At 41.9% G+C, this 25,402-nt stretch overlaps 2 protein-coding genes across 5 annotated transcripts in view; both read right to left on the reverse strand.

Annotated features, from left to right (window-relative positions):
- Window positions 1-10,348: 10,348 nt before the first annotated feature.
- LOC139385893 (tsukushi-like) lies at window positions 10,349-20,148 on the reverse strand. Of its 3 annotated transcripts, XM_071131185.1 has the most exons (4): window positions 19,910-20,102; window positions 19,760-19,832; window positions 19,509-19,558; window positions 10,349-13,307 (listed from the first exon to the last, which is right to left on the reverse strand). In XM_071131185.1, the coding sequence occupies exons 1-4, from the start codon at window positions 19,916-19,918 to the stop codon at window positions 12,252-12,254; spliced, it is 1,188 nt and encodes a 395-aa protein (XP_070987286.1). In that variant the 5' UTR covers window positions 19,919-20,102; the 3' UTR covers window positions 10,349-12,251. The 3 variants fall into 3 exon arrangements, with proteins under 3 accessions (XP_070987286.1, XP_070987287.1, XP_070987288.1); XM_071131186.1 differs by lacking the exons at window positions 19,509-19,558; window positions 19,760-19,832 and having other exon boundaries at window positions 19,910-20,148; XM_071131187.1 differs by lacking the exons at window positions 19,509-19,558; window positions 19,760-19,832; window positions 19,910-20,102 and adding an exon at window positions 14,390-14,525.
- Window positions 20,149-22,393: 2,245 nt separating this feature from the next.
- Window positions 22,394-25,402, reverse strand: part of LOC139385513 (serine/threonine-protein kinase ULK2-like) — a 47,406-nt gene continuing 44,397 nt past the window's right edge. For both annotated transcript variants that reach the window (XM_071130635.1, XM_071130634.1), the window contains one exon: window positions 22,394-25,010. In XM_071130635.1, the coding sequence (XP_070986736.1) occupies window positions 24,946-25,010 (65 nt within the window). In that variant the 3' untranslated portion in view covers window positions 22,394-24,945. The remainder of the gene's footprint in view (window positions 25,011-25,402) is intronic.

A 25,402-nucleotide genomic window follows, 5' to 3' on the forward strand; every position in this document is an offset into this window, starting at 1 on the left:
AAGTATAAATCAAGTCCATTGATAAAATCATGTATGTTAGAGTGAGCAAATAGAGATTAAATCTAGTAGTTATGTTCTTAGTACATGTTCTTGAGCTGAACTGATCAGAATGGTATCTATGATGCATCAGTGAGTCAGCATGAGGCTTCTGAGGTCCAGACAGGCTCCAAGACTCTCCAAGGTGGAGCAGTTGCGATCCAAGACTACCAACAAAAATAGCGATGAAGCTCGTGAGTTTAAGAAACTTAATCTTTGGGCCGGACCATGTGGATGCAATTACAGAGCAGGCCCCTAGTCTTCTGGTTTCCTCGTTAGCTGCGTCACTGATTTCTCTGAGACAAGCTCTGTTGTTGGCCGGTGGTATGTCCCTCTCCCCCGACCATAGGTAAGAAGATATAGGAAAATATCCATAAGGTCTCAAAATGATACAAAACCGGTCATGTTTCATATTGTTACCATCCTGATTCTGACTGATATTGGCCATTTACTGTCTGTCAGCGAACCCAATGTAGTGTGGAAATGTAACATGTAGCGTTATAACACAATGAAACACCTCAAGAAAATAACTTCAAATGAAGGAATGAGTTGTGTTAAGAAAACACCTCAGGCAGAGTAAAGACCCACAAATAGTTAACTGCATGGAGGTGCTCTATTGTGTCCTGCTGGAAGTAACTCCAGTCTTGGCACCTCTGATGGAAACCAGATGGGAGGAAGAGAGAGAGAGAGAGAGGCCATACAATCTCAGGATGTGTCCCTTTTCCTTAGGAAAAATCCCATCTCAAACCACCACTACTGAGAGTGATGCAAGCTCTTTAAACTTCACCCCCCTCCCCGCAAACAACACAGTTGGTGGAACTGATTATTTTGACAGTGAGTACGCATCAGGCCTGCTAGATTAGATAGGGTTTGGAAAGAGGGTATGGCTGAGTGTGAGGAATTCCTAGACAACAAACCAACATAACAACCACATAATAACATAACTCGCTTGTGTCATCAATTTGTCTGAACTATTAAATCACCCCCTCTTAAAATACAGTACATGTTTTGTTCATGTTTCTGTCATCTATGTAGTTTAGTGTTTTCTATGTAACAATCTTTCACCACACATCAAGTTCCATATCAGGAATGAAATACCTGGGGTGGCAGGTAGCCTAGTGATTAGAGCGTTGGACCAGTAACCGAAACGTTCCTAGATTGAATCCCTGAGCTGACAAGGTAAAAATCTGTCGTTCTGCCCCTGAACAAGGCAGTTAATCCACTGTTCCTAGACCATCATTGTAAATAAGAATTTGTTCTTAACTGACTTGCCTAGTTAAATAAATAAAAATATTTAAAACATTTATTTGAATAAAGCCTGCCGGATTACAAGTACAAACATTTATGCACTCACTACTTTAAGTCGCTCTGGATCAGCCTCCTGAGGTTGTAGAGGCGGTGTTGCACCTTCACATCACTGTCTGTGCAGGTGGACCTGTCTGTGATGTGTACACCAAGGATTACTTTTTTTATAGACCGAGTCACTGGTGCTTCCTGCTTTAATTTTTGCTTGTAAGCAGGAATCAGGAGGATAGAATTATGATCCGTTTTGCCAAATGGAGGGCAAGGGAAAGCTTTGTACGTGTCTCTGTGTGTGGAGTAAAGGTGGTCTAGAGGTTTGTACGTGTCTCTGTGTGTGGAGTAAAGGTGGTCTAGAGGTTTGTACGTGTCTCTGTGTGTGGAGTAAAGGTGGTCTAGAATTTTTTTTCCTCTAGTTGGACATTTAACATGCTGATAGAAATGAGGTAAAACTGATTTAGGTTTCCCTGCGTTAAAGTCCCCAGCCACTAGGAGTGCCGCCTCTGGATGAGCATTTCCCTGTTTGCTTATGGTGGTATACAGCTCATTGAGTATGGTTTTAGTGCCAGCATCGGTCTGTGATGGTATGTAGACAGCTATGGAAAATAAAGATGAAAAGTCTAGGTATATAGTGTGGTCTACAGCTTATCGTGAGATACTCTACCTCAGGCGAGCAAAACCCAGAGACTTCCTTAGATATCGTGCACCAGCTGTTGTTCACATACAGTGGGGCAAAAAAGTATTTAGTCAGCCACCAATTGTGCAAGTTCTCCCACTTAAAAAGATGAGAGAGGCCTGTAATTTTCATCATAGGTACACTTCAACTATGACAGACAAAATGAGAGAAAAAAAATCCAGAAAATCACATTGTAGGATTTTTAATGAAGTTATTTACAAATTATGGTGGAAAATAAGTATTTGGTCACTTACAAACAAGCAAGATTTCTGGGTCTCACAGACCTGTAACTTCTTCTTTAAGAGGCTCCTCTGTCCTCCACTCGTTACCTGTATTAATGGCACCTGTTTCAACTTGTTATCAGTATAAAAGACATCTGTCCACAACCTCAAACAGCCACACTCCAAACTCCACTATGGCCAAGACCAAAGAGCTGTCAAAGGACACCAGAAACACAATTGTAGACCCACTGTATATGCATAGGCCCCCGCCCCGTGTCTTACCAGAGGCTGCTGTTCTGTCCTGCCGATGGAGTGTATAACCCACCAGCTGTATGTTCTTAATGTCGTCGTTCTGCCACGACTCGGTGAAACATACAATATTACAGTGTTTAATGTGGGAAATGTGTGCTTTCAGCTCGTCCCATTTTTTCCCAGCGAATGAATATTAGCTAGCAAGACGGAAGGCAAGGGCAGATTAGCCACTCGTCGCTCGTCTTCACAAGGCACCCTGATCTTTATCCACAAAATCTCAGTTTCCTTCTCCAGCGAATCACGGGGATCTGGGCCTGGTCGGGTGTCTGTAGTAGTATATCCCTCCCGTTTGACTCATTGAAGAAGAACTCTTCATCCAGTTTGAGGTGAGCAATCACAGTTCTGATGCCCAGAAGCTCTTTTCAGTCATAAGAGACGAACAATGCGAAAAAACGAACAAAATAGCATGGTTGGGTGAGAGCCGATAAGACAGCAGCGCTTCCCTGCGACTCCATCGTGACAAATGTTTTTTTTTTTTTAAATGGTACTGAGTCAGTGTGCAGGATAGTCGAGATAATTTGTAAAGTAATGTCAATGTTGATAGTCGGTTGGCCATTGGATTAGTTGTTCAGAAGTCTTATGGCTAGGGGGTAGAAGCTGTTAAGGATCCTTTTGGTCCTAGACTTGGCTCTCCGGTACCGCTTGCCATGCGCTAGCTGAGAGAATAGTCTATGACTTGGGGAGTCTTTGACAATTTTTTGGGCCTTCCTCTGACCTAGTATATAGGTCCTGGATGGCAGGAAGCTTGGCCCCAGTGATGTACTGGGCCATATGCACTACCCTCTGTAGCGCCTTACAGTCAGATGCTGAGAAGTTGCCTTACCAAGCTGTGATTAAACCAGTGTTGCTCTCAATGGTGCAGCTGCAGAACTTTTTGAGGACCCATGTCAAATCTCTCCAGTCTCCTGAGGGAGAAAAGGTGCTGCCGTGCCCTCTTCACAACTGTCTTGATGTGTTTGGACCATGATAGTTTGTTGGTGATGTGGACACCAAGGAACTTGAAACTCTCGATCCGCTCCACTTCAGTCCCATTGATGTCAATGGGGCGCCTGTTCGGACATCCTTTTCCTGTAGTCCACTGTCGGCTCCTTTGTCTTGATTACATTGAGAGAGGTTGTTGTCCTGGCACCACACTGCCAGGTCTTTAGACCTCCTCCCTATAGGCTGTCTCATCGTTGTCAGTGATCAGATCACTGTTGTGTTGTCAGCAAACTTAATGATGGTGTTGGAGTCGTGCTTGGCCACGCAGTCGTGGGTGAAAAGGGAGTACAGGAGAGGACTAACCACGCATCCCTGAGGGGCCCCAGTGTTAAGGATCAGCGTGGCATATGTGTTGTTCCCTACCCTTTCCACCTGGGGGCGGCCCGTCAGGAAGTCCAGGATCCAGTTGCAGAGGGAGGTGTTTAGTTCCAGGGTCCTTAGCTTAGTGATGAGCTTTGTGGGCACTATGGTGTTGATCGCTGAGCTGTAGTCAATGAACAGTTAATTCTAATTTCCCATCAGGCCCAGCCCAGCCAGCTGGACAGGTCATGCTCTCTGGAGGCAGTTGGAAGGAAATTCTAACAGCAATGTTAAACGCTGTCCCTGAATAAGACCCATAGAGAAGAGCCAGAAAAGAGACATTGTAAGTTGTACATGACATTTATTTCCCCAAAATAGGGCTTTGACTTTTGACTTGAACTTAAGAGAGTATTACAGACATCTCATTCAGAGGAAAAGTGGATTATTTTAATACATTTACGTTATCAGTTCTGCTTTATCATGCATAAATACATTATTATTTGATCACAGGCAGTAATGAGTCACCTGTGTAACAAACTCAAAGGGTCATGAGGAACATTCTAATTTGCCACTTTGCCCATGTTCAAAGTCGTAACACTACTGCCATCATCTTGCAAATGGTAACATCCTGCATGAATTTGTTTCTTCAGAAATTCACTTTTTTAAAGTTTTTAGTGAACAGTAGGTCAGAACAGGTTGGTTACCATACCCAAACAGTCTACATACCAGCCCGTTTGTTCGTACCCGTTTGAAGGCTAGAGCTTGGTTTAGGCTGCTGATAGTGACTCTGCTTTCAGGTTGATAAAGAAAACCTTCAGTGAAGGGAGATTCGCTGGCTAAAAACTCTCAAAGACACATTCTTTGACGTTCTTTGCATGTTCGCCAGAGACACATCAATCAGAGATGATCCTGGACAGGATGTTAACAAAGTGGTGAGTCTCACTGGCTCAGTTACTCAAATCAGAGGGATCTTCATAGGCTAGCGTACAATAGTTATTGTAGTACTTTTACTATAATGGCAAATCAAGTTTTAAATATACAAAGGAAGTGTCTGGCATGGGGATTTGTGGTTGAAATCCCTGTGAATTGCTCTTTGGCCTTTGGCTAAGAATTTGGAAGGCTAATTCTCATCTGCGTACTCTTATGCAAAACTATGTATAAAGGCCATACAAAACAAATAACAAAGATTGGATTGGAGGTATCTAACAATGTGAGCTGCATTCCAACATGCAACACTGGTCTCCAGCCAATTTGATTTCGGAATAGAATATGATCAACATAATGTACATGTAGTGGCAGGTAGCCCAGCGGTTAGGAGCGATGGGCCAGTAACCGAAAGGTCGCTGGTTCGAATCCCCAAGCCAACTAGGTGAAACATCTGTTGATGTGCCCTTGAGCAAGGCACTTAATAATGATTGTTCCTGTAAGTCGCTCTGGATAAGTGTGTCTGTAAACTGATGACTGGATACCATAGCCTACATTATATCTAATGTCACAGAAATTAACACCAGAAAGCAAAACACACAAGCCCAGTAAGTCTGTTGCAGTTGTCTGACACGACAATGGCACGTCCTCACAACCCGTAACATAGTGTGTCAGCTCCCTTTGTTGCCCTGCATAGAAGCCCTAAACATTGTGTTCATTCACCCACTGTTTCCCGCCAGGCAGCAAACAATATCAGGTTGGCCTGTGCTGTCTAAACAAACCCCAGCTTTATGAGGAAAGAAATATCCTTTTCCCTTGAACTGCGGCAATCCTCTAAGGCCAGACAAATCCTGCAGTTTACAGAGAACCATGAAGCAATAAGCTATGTGAGCTAAATGAATTAGCTGCTTCAATAACTCTCTGCTCTAGAGGATCTGTCCGTTTTAAGGTCAGATTGCATCTGTCTGATAGCGGTTCAAGCAAGCGTGGAGAAGTTAATAAAGACACCCTGGTCTTGCATGCCTGAACTAATTACACACCCCAAAAGCTCCTTCCCTTTGTAGTAATTACATCTCAGAGCCAAACCACTGTGGCACAGGAGCCCGTGGAGGACACAATTATTACCTCTCTGGCCTATTTCAATCAACCCAAATAACCAATAAGGATAATAAGAACCCTTACCTTATAAAAGTCTTATGAGCAGGTCAGAGGTAGATGGAGATGTGTACACACCTGCTCGAGTGCTGTATCATTCCCACAGTCCGTGAGTATAAGGTTTTTGCAGCTTGTTTGCCAATCCTCCTCCCCTCTATTTTACCTCCCCTCCCTTGTTATAGCTGTATTATTGTACAAAAGGTGATAAACAATCCTACATGAAATAGGGCAGTGTAACCAATTTCCCCACAGGACCTGCTACAGTGGGTAATTTACTGACTGTTTAGAGTCATGTCTGAAGCCTTGAGCTGGCTGATTGTGTTTCTGATCGTATCGCTTTAGCTCTCTCACTGGAAACAGAAAACAAACCTTCATGGCTTACATGCCCCAATTTTCAACTCCAGCAGAGGTAATCATAAACGGGCAAATTTATTCTTGTAGTTTCTTCTTCTACTGTACTGTATGTGTCATTGTAGTAGTGCTAAGACATTCAAAAAGGGGGTCATCCATCAACACATGGGCTAAAGCGAAACAAAGAAGGCACTTCATGTGTGATTATTAATAGGCCAGCTCCTTGGATCTGATCTACCCGTGGGTTTAACATCATCACATTTCCTATTCACATGACATTAGAGACGGAAGAGGAAGCGAGATCTCAATCACTACTTTTTTTCTGGTTCGTATACAGTCAATGAACTAAGCAGACCAGACCCAGCTGCTAATGCATTGGTGCCTATGGGAGAGCCATCCCTTAAGCAGACGGGAATTGTGACAATTTTCTTTCAATCGTAAACGGCCTGAGTTATCCACCATCTTTGTGGAATGCTTCTCTGTCTCTCTTGCTGAGATTCCCTAAAAACCTGCCACTTCGATACAGCTACCACCAGAAGTCTCTTTTTCGCAGCAGGTTAGGAGAATTAGGTTAAGGTTATGAAAGGGTTGGCGAAAATGCTCTACTAATCTGCGAGGAAAAGTCACTTCCAGTTGTAGCTGTATCGAAGTGGCATGTTTTTGAGGAGTCCCCTCTCTTGTTGGCAATAGATGTACAGTAGGGCAAAAAAGTATTTAGTCAGCCACCAATTGTGCAAGTTCTCCCACTTAAAGATGAGAGAGGCCTGTAATTTTCATCATATGACAGACAAAATGAGAAAAAATAAATCCAGAAAATCACATTGTAGGATTTTTAATGAATTTATTTGCAAATTATGGTGGAAAATAAGTATTTGATCACCTTCAAACAAGCAAGATGTCTGGCTCTCACAGACCTGTAACTTCTTCTTTAAGAGGCTCCTCTGTCCTCCACTCGTTACCTGTATTAATGGCACCTGTTTGAACTTGTTATCACTATAAAAGACACCTGTCTACAACCTCAAACAGTCACACTCCAAACTCCACTATGGCCAAGATCAAAGAGCTGTCAAAGGACACCAGAAACAAAATTGTAGATCTGCACCAGGCTGGGAAGACTGAATCTGCAATAGGTAAGCAGCTTGGTATGACGAAATCAACTGTGGGAGCAATTATTAGGAAATGGAAGACATACAAGACCACTGATAATCTCCCTCGACCTGGGGCTCCACGCAAGATCTCACCCCGTGGGGTCAAAATGATCACAAGAACGGTGAGCAAAAATCCCAGAACCACACGGGGGGACCTAGTGAATGACCTGCAGAGAGCTGGGACCAAAGTAACAAAGCCTACCATCAGTAACACACTACGCCGCCTGGGACTCAAATCCTGCAGTGCCAGACGTGTCCCCCTGCTTACGCCAGTACATGTCCAGGCCCGTCTGAAGTTTGCTAGAGAGCATTTGGATGATCCAGAATAAGAGTGGGAGAATGTTGTATGGTCAGATGAAACCAAAATATAACTTTTTGGTAAAAACTCAACTCGTCGTGTTTGGAGGACAAAGAATACTGAGTTGCATCCAAAGAACACCATACCTACTGTGAAGCATGGGGGTGGAAACATCATGCTTTGGGGCTGTTTTTCTGCAAAGGGACCAGGACGACTGATCCATGTAAAGGAAAGAATGAATGGGGCCATGTATCGTGAGATTTTGAGTGAAAACTTCCTTCCATCAGCAAGGGCATTGAAGATGAAACGTGGCTGGGTCTTTCAGCATGACAATGATCCCAAACACACCGCCCGGGCAACGAAGGGGTGGCTTCGTAAGAAGCATTTCAAGGTCCTGGAGTGGCCTACCCAGTCTCCAGATCTCAACCCCATAGAAAATCTTTGGAGGGAGTTGAAAGTCTGTGTTGCCCAGCAACAGCCCCAAAACACCACTGCTCTAGAGGAGATCTGCATGGAGGAATGGGCCAAAATACCAGCAACAGTGTGTGAAAACCTTGTGAAGACTTACAGAAAACGTTCCACCTGTCATTGCCAACAAAGGGTATATAACAAAGTATTGAGATAAACTTTTGTTATTGACCAAATACTTATTTTCCACCATAATTTGCAAATAAATTCAATAAAAATCCTACAATGTGATTCTCTGGATTTTTTTCTCATTTTGTCTGTCATAGTTGAAATGTACCTATGATGAAAATTACAGGCCTCTCTCATCTTTTTAAGTGTGAGATCTTGCACAATTGGTGGCTGACTAAATACTTTTTTGCCCCACGGTATAACTTCCTACTCTCAGGTGACCGGCCAATCAAAATCCTCATCCAGGCTGTATCACATCCGGCTGTGATTGGAAGTCCCAAAGGGCGGCGGACAATTGGCCCAGCGTCGTTCGGGTTAGGCCCTCATTGTAAATAAGAACTTGTTTTTAACTGACTTGCGTAGCTAAATAAAGATGAAATAAAAAACATTTGTTATAATCAGGCCATATCCAGAGGCAAAGAGATTCTGTAGATAACTGGGCTATTGGTAAGGGTGCTGCTGTGGTCTTTAAAATATATTTTGCCAAAACATAACATTAGTTCAGTGCAATACAAATGCTAATATGATATATTGTACTCTTAGACATCCAGGTTATAGTATGACCATTTTCTGTGAATTCCACATTATGTTACTCTATTTGTCAGATGAAGACACATTGTCATAGAAAGTGTAATGAAAATCTTCACATTTACTGGGAAGCATTGATTTTTCTCAGCCAGTGAATCCATAATGCATGGAGCAAATGGCCAGCTGTGTGTGTGTTTGTGTGTATCTTATATTTTATTATGAAGTGGCCTGGGGATGTTGAACATGTCTCCAGAGGGTTCAGTAAGCAAATCACTGCTGCATTAAAACTCCCCAGCAGAGTTGAGCCTTTGGCTCACTGATCTGTGCTCTATTAGGCTACCCTGATACAGTAGCTCTGAGTGTCATGACCCCACATATACCTGAACCTTTTATATTGCCCTGGAGAGACATGTCGGTATCTTTATATTTCGAAACCAAAGATAAAGTAACAACCAAGGTACTCAGCAAATTGAGTCACTGGATTACAAACATGGAAAGAAATGGTAAAGAAAAGTTCAAGACTCCCTTGTGAGTCTCTTATGCTAAACTGATTAGTTGTATTTGGATTGCAAATGTTTTTTTGCAATTTAACACCATTCAGGGTGATCCTGGCAGGCTGACCTGAGGGAGGTAGCTGTGATTGACAGCCCTCCAACCACCCCGCCTCCAAATTCCTGCTCTCCAGGAGATGGACAAACGGCCCAGACATCTGGAACAGGTTTACTAAATGGGGCCATCCGCAGAGGGCCAAACTCTCAGAAAATCACATTTGCTCTTCTCTCTCTCTCCCTCCTTGGTTGGCAAAAATATATCTAAAAGAGTATAAACTGAAGCAAAATCATTGCAAGCTTTTCCTACAAAGCCGTACTTTTCCAGAGCAGGATGTTGTAATACAGGAGATGTAATCTGGAGTAAACCTTCTTTTGTGGAGTCAAACTTCTTTTGGCTCTGTCATTGGCACACGGGTCTCTTAGAATTTCAAAGGACTGTGCTTTGGCAACCACTGCAAGGAGCTGAGGGGATATCTGAATACTCTCTGTGTCTTTAAGGAGGAGCACACAATGGAACACTCTCAGAGCACAGAGATCTGTGGAGTTACAGCCAGCCGCCATTACACAAAGTCAGGCCGTTCTCCTCCTTTCCCTCTCCCTTTCTCTTTTCCTCTCACAGACTTCATACATCAGTCCACAGTATCATGGTTCCCTGCCTGGAACTAGTGTCTCTGACTGCTTCTGTTTAAGGACCTCTCGAGACCACTCACTAGTGTGGGTGCATTTACAGGGGGAGTTTCAAGTAAATAAAGGAAGGATGTTAGGCAGCTTGTGAAAGTAAATATAGTGCTGCGCTAGGCACTGAGGAAGACATAAGTGCTATTGTTACAGGACACACCCTGTGAGTCAGTACAGCAGACAAAATGAAATCACATGAATACAGGGAATTCTGTGAAATTGTGAAACCCTCTTGGAGTGACAACAGTGTGGTGTGCGTTGAAACCCAGACAATTTATATATTTTCAAATACAGACACACCAAGCAATTGTGGAATGCCACAGGCTGTTGGGGACAGGGAAGCAAACAAAGTAAAACAAATAATTAAAAGTTAATACATTTATGTAAAGTACACAGATGTAAAATAGATGGATTATTCTACACATCTATACAAAGTTATACACCGAATGTACAAAACATTAAGAACACCTGCTCTTTCCATGACAGACTGACCAGGTGAATCCAGGTGAAAGCTATGATCCCTTACTGATGTAACTTGTCAAATCCACTTCTAATCAGTGTAGATGAAGGGGAGGAGAGGTTAAAGAAGGATTTTTAAGCCTTGAGACATGGATTGTGTACATGTGCCATTTAGAGGGTGAATGGGCAGAACAAAACATTTCAGTGTCAAGAGCTGCACTGCTTCTGGGTTTTTCACGCTCAACAGTTTCCCATGTGTATCAGAATGGTCCACTACCCAAAGGACATTGAGCCAACTTGACATCTGTGGGAAGCATTGGAGTCAACATGGGCCAGCATCCCTGGGGAACGCTTTGGACACCTTGTAGTGTCCATGACCCGACGAATTGAGGCTGTTCTCAGGGGTGAAATTCAATATTAGGAAGGTGTTCTTAATGTTTTGTACACTAAGTGTATACACTATTGATAAAGAAATATAAAACATCTTTAAGCAGATGTTTAACATTCAAAACAGTTCAAGTGCAGTTATGTCTCTTTCCGTCCATATTATACCACAGGAATAGCAACCAAGGCAGGTGTTCAAACATGCAGTTGTTGTTGCACAGAATATCTGAAGGATTTTGGCCAATGTAGATCCAAAGTTGATGCTGTAGAATAGATGTGACATTTATAACATTTCAAAGTAGGGTGAATAATACAATGCATCAAATACATCACATATAGTATTTCAGTTAAAACACACTTCTGTCAGAAGAGATAAGAAAATACAGGATGAAACATGTCTGGTGTCTAATAAACTGCCGGAAGCCAATTTTATGTTTCGAAATAAATGGTCACGGTCATGGGAAACTGATTCAATAACAGAGCAGCGAAAATCCCCTAGGTGACGTTCAAGAATTTGTTTCTGCATTGATTTGTTCAGATCACATTTCAACCCGTTGTGTAACAGCTCTTTGAAACAGAACAGGCGATGTTGGCTTCCAGGTCTTAGGCCATGTAAACATGACTGAGGAAGATAGCAGGAGAATTTGTCCACAATAATATCTGATTGAAATGATAACTAGACATCCGAGGAGGGTGGTGGGAGGAGCTATAGGAGGACAGGCTCATTGTAATGGCTGGAATGGAATAAATGGAACGTGGTCAAACATGTGCTTTCCATATGTTTGATGTGTTTGATAACATTCCATATTTTCAACGCCAGACATTACAATGAGCCTGTCCTCCTATAGCTCCTCCCACCAGCCTCCTATGCTAGACATACATAACTACATACTCTACATAAGATGTTTACCTTTTGGTCTGACATAAGAGTGGTCCTTGCACAGTAATGTGTATATTTTTTTAGTTCCAGATCCTAAAATCTCCTTAAAAACTGGAAGAGGAAAAGCTAAATGGTTTGAAGATAACAAGCTAGTAATAGCATGGATGGATATTACTGTAATTGAAATACATGATTTATGCATAGCAAGCATGACATGATAGTGTATCAACAGTGGATTGAAATAAATACCTCAGGCCTTTGGAATAAAAGCAAAACACAAATTTAATTTAAATTTAAACAAAACTGTTCAAATAGTAATTATCATGTTTGGCGGCAATAACAAAAAGTGTTCTTTGCATATAGTGATATAAGGCACAGTTTTAGCACTAATGTGCTAGTTAGATGTCCATACTGAAGGCATAATCCCAACACAATCACGACACAATGCCTTTAACGTCACAGGTTAGCACCTCGTCATGTTTCTGTTCCTGTCCAAGCTGCCTGTGAAACTGGCCCTGCTTTTGAGCCCTCCAACAATGGATATTCTGGCCCAGGGTAATACTCTTGATGCTTGGCAAGTGACTTAGCATGTTATTTGGCAATGACGTTACTCCAGAGTTGGACAGATTGAGCTCCTGTAGAGACACAAGTCCACTGAACACAGCTGGACTCAGTGCTTTTAGCTTGGCGTTGTTGGACAGGTCCAAGACCTGAAGGTTCTGAAGGCCTCTGAAACTGTTAGGCTGGATGTCAAAGAGCTCAGGAAGCCCACTGAGGGATAGGTGAACCAGGTCCTTAAGGTCCTCAAAGGCCCCCTCCTCAACGTGCGAGATACTGTTCCCATCCAAGCTTAGGTCCCTCAACGGGATGCCTTTGAGCTTAGGCACGGCCCTCAGCTGATTGGCTGCTAGAGTCAGGCTCTGGACATGTAGCAAGGGGCTCCTAGAGGAACTCCTGGAGACCACCGTCAGCTGGTTGTGGGACAGATCCACGTTGATTGGCTCTCCATGACCTTTAGTGATGAACATGTCGAGGTCAAACTCCCGGAAGTGGTTGTGGCTGAGATCAACCTCAGCCAGAGGGAGGCCAGAGAAGCAGCCCTCATCCAGGCCCTCCAGGGAGTTGTGGCTGAGGTCCAGAGACTCCAGGTAGCGCAGCCTGGACAGGGCCTTGGGGCTGACCATGGATATGCGATTGTTGCTGAGGTCCAGGCTGACCAAGGTGGTATAGCCAGGTCCAGAGAGCATAGTGTCGGTCAGCAGGGATATGGAGTTGGAGGACAAGTCCAGGTGGGCAGTGTCCAGGGGGATGGGGATGGGACTGGTGCCCACTCCCCTGCAATCCACCCTGGTCAGGCTGAAGCTGTCGAACAAGCCAAAGCTCTCCACCTCACAGTGGCAGCTTGGGTGGCAGTTCTTCACAGCTCCAGCTTGGCAGTGAACAGCCAGGAGCATCCACAGACTAACACACAGGGGGAACGACATCGTGCTCTGTAGGGGACACAAATACAAAACAAAGATGTTACATCTAATGTATGTTTGGGCTAAAAACAAATTATATATTGTAGTGACTAGCAGATATCTGAGAAAAGGTCAATGGAGAGATACATGGATTACGTGACTAGTAGTCTAATGTCTTCCATTCTTTCAAATGAAAAGAAACAACTAATTGGATATTATTCTCATTGACTCAAAATAAACAAATACAGTATATGGGTCATTAACAGCACTCTGCATCATCCAGTGAACAGAGCAACATAGAGGAGATTGGGACTCCATTGACACTACAGGGAGTAAAAAATCTCTGTGAGTCACAATGATATGCACTCCATTACAGGGATACATTAAGGATATAAATGCATACTAGGGTTAAACACATCATGCATAAATATAATCTCTACATACACATTAAAAGCAAAATAAATATGACAAATGTGGTAATGGCCATAAGTGACTCATTTATTGTTTATTTAGTAGACACACGTTAGCAGTATTCCTTCCCTCAAGCCGCTTCTCTGAACAACGTAACAAAGATTACTCTCGGAACAGACAGTAAATGTAGTGTTAGAAAACTCAAATTTAGAGATTTTCCCTTTCAAAATGCCACCTGTTACCAGAAACACTTCAAGCTTTCCTTGAAACACACACCAACAGCCCTAATTTCTCTTTTCTTTGGGCTCCCAATGGATTCGACCTCATTTTCTTGATCAAAGAGCTCATTCCCACTTCTTTCTCTTAGTTTACAACACAAACTATTCATGGTTGTGAGGATGCAAAAGGAGACATCATCGCTCAAGGTCCTTATAATATCTGTGTCTCATCTCTAAAGGTGCTTACACTGGGAAGAAGGAAATGTCATCAGTCTCCTCCAAGCAGACAGTTCTGTATTAAGATGTCTGAGACACCAGTAGCTACTCATTAGAAAGTTCACATTTACATCTTAAGGACTGTGTGTCAAATGGCACGCAGTATCAAAAATAACAATGGAATGTCAGACAAAACAGTTAACCTTGAAAACATTTAAATAAGTTTAATAACCAAGCAATAACTAAAACAGAACATGCACTTCATACCTATATTTTCTGTTGTCGCTAGTTTCCTGTTCACTCCACAGCGCTAGATATCTGACTGAGAAAAAGGCTGGTGGTTCACAGGACTTTTGTTCCCTAACCCACGTCCTTTGTGGAGGTAAATGATCTGCTCTTAAACCTATTAGTGCACTTGGCAGCAACACTGGCATAATGAGCAAAGCAGAGTACCCACACGCAACAAATGGAATTGGGCAAAGGTTAAAGGGACAATCAGCAGTTTTACTTAGAAATTAATGATATGTACCCATTGAGTATTTAAAAGAACATAACTTGGAAATGCCTCATGAGCTAAGTTCAACTGTTGTACCCCATCAGAACCCAAAATATAAGCTTGTTTTAATCCAATGTTTGTAAACAAAGTAAATGTAAACAAACACTGCATTGCCTAAAAACATGGGTAAAACTATCATTTTGATATCATGGATGGTCTGTCCTAACATCTATAGCTTAGTCTTTGAATTTGAGAGTGGAAAAAAATGTCTAGCACAGTCCCATCCGCTTTTTACCGAAACAGTGGTGGGGAGAACACTTTGATATTGTTTAAACGGCTCATTGCTGCTTTAACAATTGTAGTTGTATAACAACTGGTCATTGGTCAGGAGGTGTATACCCAAGCATGACCCAGCAGAAAAGCCATTGAAGGATTGATCATTAATTTGTGCAGTGGGCCAAAGTTAGGTACTGTATAGTCTGTGGAAGGTTATCACATCAAACGTTCGTGCAGACAAAATTACCCTCTAGTGGCCTCATGGGTGGAAGGTTATTACTTAGCCAAGATAATGCATCCACCTGACAGTTGTGGCATATCAAGAATCTGATTAAACAGCATGATCATTACATAGGTGCACCTTGTGCTGGGGACAAAAGGCCACTAAAATGTGCAGTCTTGTCATACAACAATGCCACAGATGTCTCAAGTTGAGGGAGTGTGCAATAGGCATGCTGACTGCAGGAATTTCCACCAGAACTGTTGACAGATAATTGAATGTTAATTTCTCTACCATTAGCATACTCCAATGTGGTTTTAGATAATTTGGCAATACGTCCAACCAGCCTCACAACATTTCCCAGTTATTCCATGGCCTGCATGTTTGGGATGCTCTGGAGCGTCGTGTACGACATCGTGTTCCAGTTCAGGCCAATTTCCAATACAGCCATTGAAGAGGAGTGGGACAACATTCCATAGGCCACAATCAACAGCATGATCAACTATGTGAAGGAGATGTGTCGTGCTGCATGAGGCAAATGGTGGTCACACCAGATACTGACTGGTTTTCTGATCCATGCTCCTACCTTTTTTTAATAAGGTATCTGTGACCAACAGATTCATATCTGTATTCCCAGTCATGTGACATCCATAGATTAGGGCCTAATGAACATATTTCAATTAACTGGTTTTCTTATATGAACTGTAACTAAGTCAAATCTTTGAAAATGTTGCATGTTGCATTTATATTTTTGTTGAGTATATAAAGTGTAATATTGGGATGCAAACTCAAAATTGAATACAGTACATACTATATTTGACATGGTACAGGTGTCTTCTTTTTTAAAAGGCTATAACCATGTGTGAGAGGTGTATACTTTTGTTTCAAATTAGATGTTTAAGACTACCAAGAAACACTGTGTGACCCTGATTTAGCACACAGCAGTAAAAATGTTTTAAGAGTTATCTGGTATGTTAATCCTAGATGGCCTGCAAAGGCTACAGAAGGTTATTATGTAACAGAGGATGTTGGATAATCAAAAAGGAGATCTGGAATAGTTTAGAATCAACATGAAGACTGATGTGGTAAGCTGCCCAGAAACTCTGATATACTCAACTGGAGCTGTTCATGTTGTGTGGCGGTTGAGTCAGTTTATTTAAAAATAAAAAAGATCATGCAAATTTGTACAGCATTTCAGTAATGTAGCAAAATATCATCCCGCAAAGATCCATCTTGGATTTCCATATATACTAAACCAAAATATTAACACAACATTCAATAATTTAAACAATTTTACTAAGTTACAGTTCTTATAAGGAAATCAGTCAATTGAAATAAATTAATTAGACCCTAATCTATGGATTTCACATGACTGGGCAGGGGAGCAGTCAATCAGAATTAGTTTTTCCCCACAAAAGGGCTTTATTACAGACAGAAATACTCCTGTTTCATCAGCTGTCTGGGTGGATGGTCTCAGACCATCCCGCAGATGAAGAAGCCAGATGTGGAAGTCCTGAGCTGGCATGGTTACACGTGGTCTGCGGTTGTGAGGCCAGTTGGACGTACTGCCAAATTCTCTAAAATGACGTTGGGGGCGGCTTATGGTAAGGAAATTAACATTCAAATCTCTGTCAACAGCTCTGGTGGAAATTCCTGCAGTCAGCATGCCAATTGCACGATCCCTCAAAACTTGAGACATCTGTGGCATTGTGTTGTGTGACAAAACAGCACATTTTAGAGTTGCCTTTTGTTGTCCCCAGCACAATGTGCATCTGTGTAATGATCTTGCTGTTTAATTGAGTCTTTATTTAACTAGGCAAGTCAGTTAAGAACAAATTATTCTTTACAATGACGGTCTACCGGGGAACAGTGGGTTAACTGCCTTGTTCAGGGGCAGAACGACGTACTTTTACCTTGTCAGTTTGGGGATTCGATCCAGCAACCTTTCGGTTACTGGCCCAACACTAAGCAGCTTCTTGATATGCCACACATGATGGATTATTTTGGCAAAGGGGAAATCCTCACTAACAGGGATGTGTGCACAACATTTGAGAGAAATAAGCTTTTTGTGCATATGGAACATTTCTTGGATATTTTGTTTCAGCTCATGAAACATGAGACCAACACTTTACATGTTGCGCTTACATTTATGTTCAGTATAAATAGCTCAGCTTCCCCGTCTTGAGTTGAGCCACTCTGTTCTCAGTGTGTGAAAGAGAGAGAATGTGTTTTCTTTGGATTTGTTGACTCAAAGCCGGAGTCCTCCCTACCATACAAGATAGGGCAGATAGCCAAAATAAGTAGAAGATATCAAATGACGGTGAGTGAGTATTTCCCCATTAAACAAGATCAATAGATTTATTGTGCTTCTGCTTGCCACAAATCCAAGATAAGGTACGTACGTATCTTTAATAAGGTTTTGTTTTCACAATACTAGATTAACTTTTACTACTAATTTGTTTCCATTTTAATAAAAACAATTACTTTGACAGGGAATCATCCTCCCATCCCATGTTTACAAGCCTGCATACTCCCCAGACATGGACTACACCCTGCCGCTATGACATGGCTTGTCCATATATGTATATATTCTTAATGTCATTCCTTACTTAGATGTGTGTGTTTTGGGTATATGTTGTGAAATTGTTAGATACTGCTGCACTGTCGGAGCTAGAAGCACAAGCATTTCGCTACACCCGCAAATAACATCTGCTAAAACGTGTATGTGACCAATAAAATGTTATTTGAGTGACTTAATTAGAACACAGAGGGGCAGTCTAAAGACATGCAGTGGGAATCTGTGGCTAAAACTAAGTGCTCATTTAGTTCAGAAGTCTAGTCTACTACATTAGTGCTAGCTAGTGTATTTTCCCCCTCTCTTCATTGTCCAAGTATGTTGTCCATGAATACATCTGCTGCTCTTTTACTGGGGACATTGAACTTCTCCACACCAGGTGTTCCTCTCATCCTTTCACCAATAAATTACAGCAAATAGTAAATGGCTGTTAGCCCAGACTTACAATCAGCACACTATAATTACTTGACAACTACGGCTGTCCGCACCTCAACTCTCCTCAGGGGAAATTGTAGGCCACAAACACATCTCACTTTTAGGATCTTGTCTTTCAACATGCTTATATCCTCAAAAGACCCCATATACATTTCATCTGACTTCCTGTATTCTTTAACGCTCAACATGTGAGGTAATGCTAAGCTATGTGGGAACTGGGAATTATGTTTTATTGCATTTTCGGCTATTTTCCAGTGTAATTTGATGTCCTGGCATCTGAGGATGGTTTGAGCCTCATTAGAATAGGTCCAAGTAGGCCTTTGCAATGTTGCTCATACCTGGTCTCTGCAGCTCAGACAGCAGGTCTATCACAGTTCAGAAGCATTCTCCATGTGATGGAGAGTACACTCCCAGAAAAAAAGGGTTCCAAAAGGGTTATTTGGATGTCTTCATAGGAGAACCCTTTTTGGTTCAGATAGCACCTTTATTTCCCTAAGAGTGCATTTTACCAGCTAAATCCCAAAGTCAAAGCCTACAAACAATTTAATTAGGAGAGATTGTGTGGGCACGCTAATCCATTTAAGCCAAATGAATGCATGACATTAAGAAGAGCCAGGTTTAATGTGAGCTTGAAGTAGTGCAGAAAACAGTATAGGCTAGTCTCATCAGGACAACAAGTCCTCAGTTTCCATAATTAATAGGATTGAACTATTGCACTGGCTATATGTCAGTGTAGGGTTAAAGTTTACAAAGCATTTCAAGACTTAAAGTGATATTATCTCAAGATGAGTTCCATACCATCTGTTGTGAAGATCCAGCTAAATGACTCAATCCCAAATAAATGGAAACGATGGGCACAAATTTGATCATCTCAGACACTCATTTCATAATTTTCGATGGGCCTATTTTTCCCCATTCATTTGGTATTGAGGAATATACAGTAGGGTGGCATTGGGTGAGTCCCCCGTGGATGGTGGTCTCTGAGCCCTCTAGCTATGCAACAATGGGGCGCCGGAATATCGCGTCCTGGCGTCATTGCACTATGATTTAGTTTAAAATATATTATATAGATATGGCATACGATTATCTCAATATTAAACCTATTTTGAGTCATGAAAACTTAGATTTAGAGTGAATTCTTCAAAAAGTAATAATCGTTAAGCCATGGCAATGTCTTGCTTGCATTCTTTTCATAACGTCTGACTCAAAGCTCTATGCATGCATTTCCACATAGGCTGCCTAAACGCCCATTTCAAAAAAATAAAAATAAACGGTATTTAAGCGCAATATGAACTGGCCTCGGTGAGTAAAACAAGGCTAGCAAATTGACTTCGTTTGCCGCTGGAGATCTATTTTTCTGTATCCGTGGCAAACCTCGCCTTACCTTGCAGCCTGCCGACTTTTCTGAGACCGTCAAACTCATCCGTGTGGTACCTGAGAAATGAATCATATTTCATATGTACCAGACTACTCCCAAGTCCCGCCACCTTCTTCTGTCAATTATCACTCGACTTGTCACATTTCCATGAAGCACATCACTCAACCAAGTTTGGCCTGTGAATAAGTATTCTTCAAGGTTTTAAGTACATGATTACAAGTGTAATTAACTAATAGGCTATTATGTGCAAATTGTACCTATCAGAGGAACGCAGTTTTTCTGAGAAATCAGAAATATGATCTGACCTCCGTCGTTCCAAGGCTTGAAAACCTTGAAATCAAAAGAAAAGTTTAAAATACCGTTGATAACAAGGACTATTCTAACTTGCTCACACATTTCTGACATACCTTTACCATCAAATTGGAATTTAGACCGTTAGCTCTCCTGGACAATCCAGTTTACTTCACCACGCCAAGGAATCTTGCAAGAGACTCAACCTCCGCTCCCATTTTTGTAAATCCCATATCATTGTGCGGTTCAGGCAAATTAGAGATTTCTTGCGGTTTTATATTAACTGTCAGTGCTGCAACTATCTATCCTGAGTTGAGGTCGAGACGAGACTCCCCAGACTTCTTCGTAGAGCACTGAAGTTCAGATAGGTTTCCGCCAGCATTACTTTGAAGTCGGACACGAAAGAGGCGCACTCTAGCGGCGAGACTGTTGCTTCGGCGACCGACATGAAATGATTCTATTGTTACTTACAGATACTCTATGAAGAATGTTATGCAATAGAGCCCCACAGTGGAGGTGTCATAATACCTAGGGGTCAAAAAGGGAAATTGTTCCAAATGTTTTTCCACCGTTAATGTTTCCAAAAGGGGATTTTAGAAACGCTTAAAATAACGACTGTGTTTCGTGTATGCTTACCCCGGTGTGACGTTTTGATAACCATGCAAATCTCTCTCAGGCAAGGTGATTTTTCTCAATATTTTTGGCTCCATTTACTCTCAGATTCGAAAAGTAGATGACATGCAAAACTACAAATCCCTGCAAGCTCCTGGACATCATCTCTAGCTGACACATTTTCTAACAGGTATTACTTAAATTAAAAACGTTCACAAGACAGTTCACAGAATTGTCCATTTAAAGAAATGTAGCCAATTTATTGATTACTCAATTTAGCTAACAGAGAGTTAATCTAGAGATGATCATCTATGCCTCGAATCGACAGTCTCGTCCAGATCATCTTGTCAAATGTAGTTCATTATAATAGCCACATTAGCAGCTAATTAGTGTGTGTGTGTATATTGATAAATGTCACCTTGTCCTAGAGATATTTACACGGTTATCAAAACATCATGCAGGGTAAGCCAACGCGAAACACAGCCCTTATTTGAAGTGCTTTAAATCCCCTAGTAAAGAATTGTGGGAAAACGATTGGAACCATTTCCCCGATTGACCGCTAGGTGTTATGGGTATTATGACTCATACTGTGGAACTCTATAGGATGCCTGTTTTTACTCGGACAATGATGGGGTTCTACTTTAGGAAATATAGCCATTTTGGCTAAAATAAATTGAGAATATTTTTTGGTACTTGCGCACCTTAGGGAAAATGTGGCTGGTGATGAAAATGGAAAATAGGAAACCCCAAATAGATAAGACACTGCACTGTAAGCTATCTAGATTCTAGAAACTCTCTATTATTAAGGGAATGCTCAACATAATTTCACAATGTTATGTAGCCTTTAGCCTAAATCATAAGATAGCTTTTAGGAAATCTAAGTAATAAAAGGCTAAATGTTTAGTTTGGGCAATGGCAAATGTCCCCAATAATGCAGACTAATGGATTCCATGCTTTTAGTTTTTTACATTTACTGCAGCCTCAATGTGGTGATGAAGGCCATCCATAGCAACTGACAAATGGTTGATGTAGACATAAACAACAGGGGCTCTGCTCTGGGTGGTAACAAAGCTTTAAGAGGAAGCGAGAGGTATGGGAAGGCCAAGTGGGAGAAATGATGATCAACATCTGCTGCAGCATAATACTGGGCTCCCCGCTGTCCACCTGTGGGTTCTGGGCTACATTCATTGTTTTCACAGTATGATGACAGAGAGTGGGCTCCAACACACACACACATACCTACAGACAGATGAAGAGGCAGGTATGAAAAACATTGAAGTTGAGAGAGAAAATAATATGTTTATTCAACTGTGGGCTTACCTTTTTTTTTGCAGAAGTAGTCTTGTCAGCAGAATTTGGGAACCTGGCCACATCTATCCTCTAACTGTACTTGTTCAGGTCTGTAAAAATAAACAGCTGAAGGTGAGATTAGAAGGTTGCCACAAACAGTTTGCTGACTGTGTCCTCAGAAAACATTGGCAGTAACACAGTCCCAAAACAATATCCCTCCCTATCTGTCACTTTCTATTTGGCAGTGAATAGTGAAGTGGCTGGAAGAGTTAGAATAGTTCCATAGAGAACCGTGTGATTTTGGAATCCTGTTAATTTATTAGGCGATGTTCAGTGAATGAGTCCCTTGTGTAGCTAATTATGCTATCTGTGGTGAAAGTTTTGCTATCAGAATCTGTAGGGATGGGGATTGCTTGATTGTTAGACAGATGAAAGTTTCTCCAGCTAAGCTAAATGTAACCACACTTAAACTGTATATAACCACCCTAACTATGGACTGATGGTCCATGAGATTGATATGGTTTGAAACATACAGTATTTTGAAGCAGGAATTTGGCTCCATCTAGTGAATGTTAGAGTGAAAATGACTGCTCATTGGCTCAAATGGGGGTCCCACGAAGCTCGGCTTTTCTAGTGATAATAAGGGACCCACAAATGTTATATTAATATTTTCCATGAAATACAGACCATGCATGTAGTCCAACTTTTCTTTTTAATTAACAGAGGCTGCATTTGTAGAGTTCCATAAAGAAAGATGCCCTTTAACTCACATCAAGTAACACATCAACATTTGTCATTGAAAAATAGGTGTGTGGAAATTCAGTTTCATTGTCATGGTCTGTTCAGGGGAGGGGGGCTTAACCATCACAAGGGTTGGTAACTTTGTATGCATTCAGCTAGAGTCTGAGGTGCAAATGACTGGGAGGGTGAATACATTCACTCTACGGGATATAACATGTGCTCAGTACCAATGGTTTGTCTCTGAAACAGTCCATCGTTAGTACTCCATTCTTCATAAACTACTGCTAGTGAGGGAGTGTGGCCTAAATCTACAGCGCTATAAATAGATGCATGGATTTGGTAAGTTCAGACAGTTTCCGACTATTGTTTTAATGTACTTCTCCCTCCACTCAGTGTGCAGAAAAGGCTTTTTGTGGTGCGGAGTGCTCACGAGCAAAGGGAGAGGGCACAAGAGCAAAAACTAAATAAACCACAGAAACTTGGATATGTCTAAAAAAGGAACAGTACATCATAGAAAGAGCTAGTGGCCAACAGTTGCAAGTTTACGCATTTACACACTATTCACACTTGTACAATAGGAAATCAAAGGAGTCTGACCACTTTTCAATTAGGCTTATGAGGCAGCTCTTCTTCTGTAATGGACTTTCTGATCACTGGCCTTTTGTATACCTGACGTGTGCAGACTCACTAACATTACTGCATTGCAAGCACAGCGGCTGCGTGGGGAGAGAGCGGAGCAGATTTGAATGGATGCTAGGAGATCTCTCCACACAGAATCCCCATCCGGTATAGTATATGAACAGTCCCAGTAGAAAGAAGAGGTTGTGTGGAGATGTTTGGAGCAGCTGCCTTGTGATTGGCACATTCCTCTGTGCCAGGGACGTCTAGTGGGGATAGATTGACTTGAACCCGTGGCAGGCGTGGTTAAAAGTACATTAAAATGTTTGTGCTCTTTGATCGAGAGGCAGGGCATCCAATGGCGTCGTCTTGCTCACTGACCCCCTAACTCTCTCACTGTGCTCTCTCACACACATTCACTCAGGAAAACAAAATCACATGCACAACATACAAATATTTACACTTTTGCAAACATCAATTTACTTGGAAATTAGTTACAGTTATTCATGTATGAACATAAAAAAAGCTTGTTTCTGTATTATTTAGCAAAAACTACTCAAGTAATTTGACTGTTTTCTCTTGATTCACCCAGGAGAGGGGCGTTCCCCCTTGGTTAACTGATTAGGAACCCCTCCTCCCCAAATGCCTAGGGGCATGTGCTGGTCAACACTAAAAGTTCAATGGGCAAAGAAAACATACATTTTAGTCCGATTATCTGTCACCCACCAGCTTCTTCTTGCCATACTATTCTAAAAGCCCACCAGTGGTGTGGGATGTGTAGAGACTGGACGTTTCTTACGACCCCTCACCCCATTTCCACGGCAACATTTAACAGTCAGAGTGTGCGCAGCAATGAGAGGGAGAGCTGTGGCAGGGCAAGTGGTGTTGTGGGCTGAAGAGGGTGAGAGAACCCCCCCCACCCCCACCCCTTTAACCAACCTGAGCTACAACTAACAGCCTTCACATTTCTCTTTCCTAACCTGTCAGGACAAAGTGTCCCCCCCACTTTTCACAATAAAGTGCTTCAGCTAACAAATGAAAAAAAAAAAAAAATCTAATTACAAATCTACATGGTTGTTTGTGTGTTCTTGTTTGTACATGTATTGTAAAGTGTGTGTTTTGGCGTTTGAGTGTGTGTATTTGTTACAGGATTGGCTAGACTGACTGCCCTTAAATGGACTAATCTCATATACGCCTTTAAATGGACTAATCTCATATACTCCTTTAAATGGACTAATCTCATATACTCCTTCCTTCCACTTCAATACTAAAGACAATGTCAGACAGGCATCACAACAGCCTCCTCCTATTCCAAAACAATAAATAATCCCAACAGCAATACTAATACAGAGTAAAAACCTTTACATTATAATAACCTCTGTGATTTGCATTAAAAATATGTATTTTTCATGGGTGTATAAGTCTCTGGGCCCATGATAGATTGTCCTTATATCCATCTCTTTCTTCTAGTACAAAATGTAAAAATCCTGCAAGTCGGATACAAAAAGCTGGGTAGAGTTTGTGTGTCCCCGTCCCACTCTATTCGGTTGACAGACAGCACGCAAAAAGATGCTTGCGTCTTGTTCATGTCCTGTGAATGTCTCAGTTCCAGGATCATTTGATCATCTTTGGTAGTGAATGTGTGCATCATCTCTCACGCACTTCATCGTTCAGTCTGCGATGCCAAAGAAGGTGTTACACTATCTGCCGTGTTGTTTCCTTAAACTCAGAAAAAGATCCAAACGGAAAGGTGCTTGGACTGCTACGTGAGGGAACATGTGGGTTCCGTGTTTGTCCTCAATGTTCTATTGTCAGGGTAGAGAGTGGTCCCTCTGGGCAGAGAAGGGGGACAGAGAGGTCACAACTGCCCCTGATATGTGTGTGTGGTCTGCTACTCGTACAGTGTGACGGTGCAGTAGCAGAGGGCAGAGATTCTCCGGTTCACACTGGCCTTGTCTGTTGAGGAGACACAAACACACAGTCAGATCACAGTGACTGTAGCTGCTGTTCTATGTCACAATGACCTGGCTACCATGCCACACACAGAGAAGCACAGTGCACTCTAAACCTCATCTGATTGAAGCCTGATCTGAAATAAGCTCAGAGCTGGACCAAGTGGTTCAAGTAAGCCTGTGAGTGCTGATTAAAGATAAGAGGTCAAAGGGATTTTTCAGAAGAGACTCTAGTTAAACTTGACTGTCCATATTCATATCCACTACACCAGAGTCTCTGCTACAATGTGATGAGCTTGTCTGGTCTCTGACAGAGCCTGTTGGGGGAGCCTGGTTGTCAGATGGATTTGTGCTTTGGCCATACATGACATAACAATGGCATAGCAGAAACAGACT

Source organism: Oncorhynchus clarkii, chromosome 27 (assembly GCF_045791955.1).
Source record: "Oncorhynchus clarkii lewisi isolate Uvic-CL-2024 chromosome 27, UVic_Ocla_1.0, whole genome shotgun sequence".
NCBI lineage: Eukaryota > Metazoa > Chordata > Actinopteri > Salmoniformes > Salmonidae > Oncorhynchus > Oncorhynchus clarkii.

Bases quoted from the DNA above. Each gene is read 5' to 3' on its own strand.
- LOC139385893 (XM_071131185.1), bottom strand. The intron at 19,559-19,759 runs GTACAATTTGCA...TTCATTTCTCAG, and splicing joins AAACTGCGTTCCTCTGATAG to GTACCACACGGATGAGTTTG. The intron at 13,308-19,508 runs GTAAGGCGAGGT...TGTCCCCTACAG, and splicing joins AAAAGTCGGCAGGCTGCAAG to AGCACGATGTCGTTCCCCCT.